The sequence below is a fragment of the Chrysochloris asiatica genome, unplaced genomic scaffold, assembly GCF_000296735.1.
Source record: "Chrysochloris asiatica unplaced genomic scaffold, ChrAsi1.0 scaffold00116, whole genome shotgun sequence".
NCBI classification, from domain to species: domain Eukaryota; kingdom Metazoa; phylum Chordata; class Mammalia; order Afrosoricida; family Chrysochloridae; genus Chrysochloris; species Chrysochloris asiatica.
Window position 1 is genome coordinate 10,091,488 of NW_006408634.1, and position 7,348 is coordinate 10,098,835.

The 7,348-nt window shown below is 55.2% G+C and overlaps 1 protein-coding gene across 1 annotated transcript; it reads left to right on the forward strand.

The window, feature by feature from the left end:
- Positions 1–792: 792 nt before the first annotated feature.
- On the forward strand, positions 793–2,682 carry LOC102827542. Its single transcript, XM_006868249.1, has one exon. The coding sequence runs from the start codon at positions 793–795 to the stop codon at positions 2,680–2,682; it is 1,890 nt and encodes a 629-aa protein (XP_006868311.1).
- The last annotated feature ends 4,666 nt before the right edge of the window (positions 2,683–7,348 follow it).

The following is a 7,348-nucleotide window of genomic DNA, read 5'->3' on the forward strand; positions in this document are numbered from 1 at the left end:
ACTACCAAACTCAAAATGGATCTGTAGTCCAAGAGTGAGGCCTGTGTACCCAGAATGGGCTTGTACCCCAGGAGTGAGATCTGTATACTCAGAATGAGCCATACCCCAGGAATGAGGACTGTGTATTCAGAATGGGCCTGTACCCTGGAGTGAAGTTTATATGCTCAGAATGAGCCTCGAAGAGCAGGTACTCAGATAATCAGACAACACTGACAAGGACCCCTTCCCCAGCAAGCAGTGTTGCTATGGAGACGGAGACTTGGCAGCGAGGAGGCGAGATGCGTTTGCGCAGGCGCAGGCTATGCTATCTCGTCGCAGCGGAACTGCTGCGATTTTCGCGGTGAAGCGCGCACAGTTGCTGCAGGAGCCGTGGGCCAGCGGCAGCTCGCTTCTCCCCGGCCCCCTGCGCACTTCCAGGTTTCCGTAGCACCACCCTCACCTTGCACTGGGCAGAGCCGAGGAGCGAACCCAACGTGCCTGTAGCGGTGACAAAGGCAAGCGGAAGAGAGAGTGTCGCTGCTCCCCAGGGACTCCGCTCGCAGCCAGGTGGTTGCTGCTTCCCTGGGGCCCAACAAGAGCGCAGACACGTAAGCCCCCGAGGGTCCCCGTTAGCCGGGGGAGGGACTCCGGGAGAGGCCGAGGGCCCTGGACGCCCCAGCCTGGCCCCGGTCCTGACCACCTGTATCTCCACTCTCAGCCTGCAGGTGGCGCTCCGGTTAGCATCTGGAGTGAGCTGCTCTCGAGTCGGCCTGCCGGCTCCTTCTGCCCCGATCTGCGCCAAGCGAGGCCACCATGGCCCTGAGCCTCCTGGAGGACTGGTGTCGCGGGCTGGGCGTGGACGTGCGCCGGGCCCTGCTGGTCACCGGCATCCCCGAGAGTTTGGAGCAGGCTGCCGTCGAGGCGGTCCTGCAGCCAGCCTTCCTGACCCTGGGCTCCTTCACGCTGCGCAGCATGAGGGTCGTTAAGAAGGAGAAGGCCAAAGCCGCCCTGGTAGAGTTTGTGGAGAACGTTGACCACGCAGCCATCCCCAGGGAGATCCCGGGCCATAGCGGGGTCTGGAGGGTGCTATGTAAGGACCGTGCCAAGGACTCCAGAATGCTGAGGCAGATGAAGCGCTTGCTACTGGACGAGAGGCCCACTCGGGCCCAAGTGGCCAAGGCCCCCGGGGACACCCAGACCCAGGAGTCGGACCAGGAGACCAGGCAAGCCGGGTCCCCGCTAGGTGCAGACGGGAAGGCTAGGAGGGGCCGGAGGGGCCGCGGAAGTAGAGCCAGAGGCAACAGGTTGACCAAGAAAGGCAAGAAGAGGGGCAGAGGAGGGTGGCCATCCACTCCAGTGAGGAGTGAGTCCGAGGACTCCTCTGACGAGAGTCTGGGCATCTTCATCGAGGAGATAGAGGAGGATGAAGATGAAGACCGAAGGGCGCTGTACACCACGCTCCAGGCTGCAGCCAAGGAACTCATTAAGAAGTGGGCTGTCCAGAATGATGCCCAAGAGGGCGATGGGCCACGAGAGTTCTTGGCCCTGGTAACGGTGACGGACAAAGCCAAGAAGGAAGAGATGGAGAAAGAGCCTCCGTCGGGTGAGTCCATCAGCCTGGACATCAAAGAAGACAGGAATGGCGTCCCTGACTTAGTGGCACTTCTTGCCGTGAGAGAAACATCGCATGAGGAACCCATGGGCAGTGATACTTCCGGTAGTGAGTCCCAGGACAACGGGGACCAAGAAAACGAGGAAGCGGACAATCCTGAGTTTGTGGCCATTGTAGCATATACTGACCCCTCAGACCCTTCTGCGCGAGAGGAGATGTTGAAAATCGCATCTGTGATTGAGTCTCTGGGCTGGAGTGACAATGACAAAGAGGAGGCCCTTCCCCGGGTCTTGTCAGTCATGTCTAAAGACACAAGTGGCACCCGAGTCAAGGTGGAGGAGGCGGGTCGTGAGGTGGATGCCATGGTTCTGAGGAAGGCCAAAGACGATGGGAACCTTCTAGAATGCATCTCTACCTTGGCGGAGCCAGGGACTCCTCCCAAGGGGAAGAAAGCCCAGCATAGCTTCCTCAGCGGCTGGGGTGATGATGATGAAGATGAAGGGGGCCTTCTGGAACTGGTAGCGCTTCTGGCTGCACAGGATATGGCGAAGGTGATGAAGGAGGAGAAAGAAAACGCCTGGGAATGTGGGAAGTATAAATATGCCAAAGGCAACTTGGGTGAGGTCTTGGCGCTCCTGGCTGCCCGGGAGATCCTGGACTCGGAGGAGGAGTCAGATGAGGAGTCCGAGGAGCATGAAGAGTCTGAGGAGTCTGAGGACACGGAGAGCGAAGAGTCTGCGCCGGAGGAGACGGCGTCCAGGAAGCCGCGGGCCAAGAGGGCTCGCACAGCTGCCCGGAGCTTGGGCCAGGCTGGCACATCCACGCCCGCAATCCCCACCCCCGCAGGGCCTCGAAAACCCCGAGCTGTGGGCCGGGGCCGTGGTCGGGCTTCCACTCCCGACAAGAAGACTGGAGGCCGGGCCTCGGCCCAGGACGATGGCTCAGGGAGCAAGAAGAAGAAGGTGAATCCAGGCTCTAGGTCCCACACAAAGGCGGGCGACACCACCAAGGCTCAGCTGCCCCCTGGCGCAAGGTCCGCCCGTGGGAAGAAGGCACGTCGGGGCCGCAGGCTGCCCCCCAAGTGCCGCTAGTGGAAGCCAAAGCCACAGGACCTGAGCAGGTCCCTCACTGTGCCCCTTCTTCCCTCACCCCCTCTTGTGTAGCCTAGTGTCTTCTAGCTTCCTGCATCCTGCTCTGCGCTCGCTCCTGAGCTTGTGTGGCTGGTGCTCACCTGTACCTTTGAATCCCCCATTTGCACATGAAAGAGAGTGGATTCCAGAAGGAAAGGAGCAAAGGGCCCCTGAGGCTGTGGTCCCTAGACCAGTCTCCCACGTGATGTGAGGGTATCTTAGGTCACAGGCAAGGCTGTGCCCTCCTCCCCCTCATGGCAGAGGGTGAGTGTGTCCTAAGGCACCAGCCGCCTGTGGGCAGCCAGTACAGTGAGTTCCTTGTGGCTTTGCAGGTGCCTGTTGTTTCTAAGACACAGGCTGCTGGCAAGATTGTGAGGACACACCCCCCCCTTCTGTGCCAGTGGGCATTTGGTATCAGGGTGTTGCTGAACACTGAATGCCAGACCCCTAGCCTAGGATGAAATGATTCAAGAAAGAGGAGAGAGGGAGATGGGGAGGGGAGAGGAGAGGAGGAAGAATGGGGTGGAGGGGCCCTGGGTGAGGAGGAGTCCAGGTGGGGTGCGGAAGGAGAGGAGGAGGAGGCTACAAGGAAGAAGAGGAGGAAGAATCCTGATGTTCACAAATGAACTCTCCTCCCAGCCAAGGACTTTGCTGGGTGTACCCAGGCTGAATTTGGTGCCCATACTAACTGCACAGCATTTCCCTAAATGTCATGTTTGCCAACATTTTCAGTAGGTCCTGGTCATTCACACAAACCCAGATGTCCAAGCCTATTTCTTTCACAGGCCAAGGTCCCTCTGGGTCCCCTAGTGTTCCCAATCTCCTGTGGGCCGCTGACCCTGCTGCATTACCTTTGCCTCCCCCTTAGGACGATGAGGGTCCCCTGAGTGAGTGACCCAGGAGGCACTGTGCAGGCAGAACCTCGGATTACAGCTCACTATGGTATTTGTCCTTGGGGAGATAGTGTCCCGTGGGATGAACAGCCCGTGTGCAACATTATCAGCCCCGTGTCAAGCTTGGGGTCCTCTCAGTGGAGATCCCAGTTTCTATCCTGTCTGGAGGCCCTTCTGATAATCCTATGGAATGAGCAGGGGCCTTGTGAGTTCTGGGACCCCAAACCAGACCGTCTGGGCAGAGCAGGACACTGACTGAGCCAGCTCTCCAGGTGCTGGAGGAGGGGTGGTTGGCCAAGGGCAGGGAAGACCCCATGTGACTCTTTGTAGCCCTTATAGATTCCTCTGTGTACCATGTCATCTCAGATTCTTCAGTAAAGTGGAATTCACCATTGAGGGCTTGCTTCACTGTCTGGGGGGTCAGGGTTATGGAGGGAGCATGGGCGGTTGGACAACGGATGTCTCCAGCAGGGCTGATTTGGGCCAGAAGGCCAGGAACTGCCAGTCACTTAGTCATACCCAGCATCCATTGCTGCTTCAGTACTTGTGCCCACCGAGTAACCCTGGCCCCATCCCCTCCTGGGGTCCCTGTGAATTTGGTTAGCATCCCAGCACTTAACCACTGTAGCATCAGGCCTCCAAATCCAGCCCAGCCCTCTTAATAGGCTCAATATAACTGGTTACTTTGGCCCCTAGTGCCTTGGCTGAACCCCCACCCAGATGACCTGGGCCAAGCCTAGGCTTCCACCCCATCCCATCTCTCTCAGCCCCAACCTTGACCTTCTACCCAATTGCCCAGACTCTCATCTCCCTGATCCCAGCCTCCTTTCCCAACTTCCTTCCAATGAGGCACTTCTGGGCCTCCAGCGGGCATTCCTTATCCTGGCCTCTGGCTTACCTCCATCTCCTCAACTTAAGTCTGGTCTCTCCTCCAGTCTTCTGTCCTAGGCTCTACCCAATGGTATCTCACCAGGCCCCAGCTGGTGGGTTTGAACCCACCCACCTTATGGTTAGCAGTCTGATGCTTAACCCATTGTGTCTCCTGGACTCAGGCACTCGTTAAAGGTGTGTGTGTATTCCTGCGCAAGAGCAAGGATGAAGCAGAGTGAGACTGCCCTCTGGCGGGAGAAAAAGGCATCACCACAGGATGCCAAGGTGACAAGTCCATGCAATAAATGTCAAGTGCCATCAAGTTGGTTCTGACCCATAGCAATCCTGAACAGGGTTTCCGAGGCTGTAAATCTTTACGAGAGCAGAAAGCCTCATCTTTCTCCTGTGGAGCAGCTGGTAGCTTCGAACTGCTGACCTTGCAGTTCACAGCCCGATTCATAACCACGCTACCAGAGTTCCTTATGCAATAAATAAGATTGATTAAATATCTGCTGAGTTCAAGGTTCTGTTCTAGGGGTTGGGGCTACTGTAGGAAGTAAACTACAGAAATGTAGACACTCATGAAGCATCTAACTAGTGGAGGAATACAAAATAGAATCTAGATAAAGTACAACCTAGGCAACAGGTAATCAAAAAAAGGGCATAAGACGGTGGTGAATGTGGGGGAGGAAAAATCCAGCAGGGAAGGGGTCTAGAGGAGGGCTAGGGGGCGGGAGAGGTCTCACATTCATCTGGAATGTGTTGCTGGAGGAAGGCCTTACTGAGAAAATGTTTGAGCCAAGACCGGAGGAGGTTAGGGGGTGTGTATTTGAAGAACTCCTGAGGAGAGCTAGTGCTGAAGTCGTGGGCGGGGTTGGTAATAATTGGAACAGACTCAACAGCACTTAACAACAACATTGAACATAATTACAGACCCTTCCTGTCTAGGGTCAGTAGGGGCAGAAGGACAACCCAGTCCTTGCCATTGGGGTGAGTCTGACTCAGGACAGAGTAGAACTGCCCCAAGGCTGTAACTACAGAAGATGTTCTTCAGTGGAGAGGCTGGTAGGTTCTAACCACCAACCTTTTGGTTTATAGCTGACCCATTAGCCACTGCACCATCAGAGGCAAGCAAGGGAGACCCCAACTAAGCCAAACCCACTGCCATCGAGTTGATTCTGACTATAGTAACCCTCGCTCTGGTAGCGTAGTGGTTACGAATCGGGCTGTGAACGGCAAGGTCAGCAGTTCGAAGCTACCAGCTGTTCCGTGGGAGAAATATGAGGCTTTCTGCTTCTGTAAAGATTACAGCCTCGGAAACCCTGTACAGGGTCACTATGAGTTGGAACCAACTCCACAGCACATAACCACCACCACCACCATAGTAACCCTCTGTCTAGGACAAAGTAGAATCGCTCCTTAGGGTCTCCAAAATTGTATATCTTTATGGGAACAGCCAATCTCGTTTTTTGTCCCTGGAGTGCTTAGTGGGTTTGAACCGCCTATTTCATGGTTTGCAGTCCAGCGCCTAATCTACAGAGCCACCAGAGCTCCTTGAAAGGTAGACAGTGAGTGGTCTCCAAATCAGGCACCTGCCCTGAGGTGAATTTCTACACGACTGCAGTCTCGATTGTGATTTGCTCTGAAGTGAGCTTACAGCGTGCTCTGTGGGGCAACGTGGGTTGAGGGTGTAGACATTCAGGGAGCATACCTCCCACCTCAGACCTCAAGGTTGGACCAGCCATTTGGTTGCTCAGGAGACAGGGACACCCCGATATTCCTAGTGACCTGATTTGAAAACTGCCGGGAAAGATGTTTCTGAGGAGCGGCTGGTGAATTTGAACCGCTGACCTTACGGTTCAAACCGACCTTGAAGTCCAGCACATTAACCCACAGCGCCACACCAGAATAAGAGACACAAAGTACGACCTCCTCTTAGTTGGTGGCCTGCAAAAGCCACGCTTCCCTCGAAAGGACTCGCCCCTTCCCAGACACCCCTCCTACGTCCAAGTAAGCTGTTGTTGTTGTTAAGTGTCGTGGAGTCGGTTCCGACTCATAGCGACCCTGTATAGGGTTCCCGCGGAGCGGCTGGTGGGTTTGAATCGCTGACTTTGTGGTTAGCAGTCTAGTGCTTATCTGACCTTAAGGGATATAAATGTAGGCACCTTGCAAAGCCCGCTTTGCCCACAAGGGGGCGCTCCATGACTGACGATGGCTGTACCGAAGTGCTCAAGGAGTGCACGCCTATAGTTGACCCAGCGCCTAAAAGCAGAGTTCCACCAGGAAAGGAGTTCTGGTAGCGGTAGCGTAGTGGAGCGAACATACTACCAGCTGTTCCTCGGGAGACCGATGAGGCTTTCTGTTCTGTTCCCGTAAAGAGTTACAGTACATAACAACAACCAGGACATTGGAGCCCTGGTGTGGCGCTGTGGGCTAATGCTTTAGACTGCAAAGTCAGTTTGAACTGCAAGGTCGGTGGTTCAAGCTCACCAGCTGCTCCTTGGAAACCCTATACAGGGTCGCGGGATCGGATCGACTCAACGGCATTTAACAACAACAAATAGGACATTGAACTGCAGGTTGTGAAAACTGGACAAAAGCTTTCAGTGAGAAATACAAATTCTTAGGCCCACTTCACCTCTCTTACTTTGGACTATTGTCAGTAAGTGTCCCTGGAGAAGGGCATCATGCTTGGTAAAGTGGAGGGTCAGCAAAGAGGAAGACCCTCAAGGAGATGGACTGACACAGAGGAGGCAGTAATGGTCCCAAATCTGCCGACGAAGGTGAGACGGTACAGGAAGTATTTCATTGGTGAGACGGTACAGGACTGGGAAGTATTTCATTCCGTTGTGCATGGGGTTGTT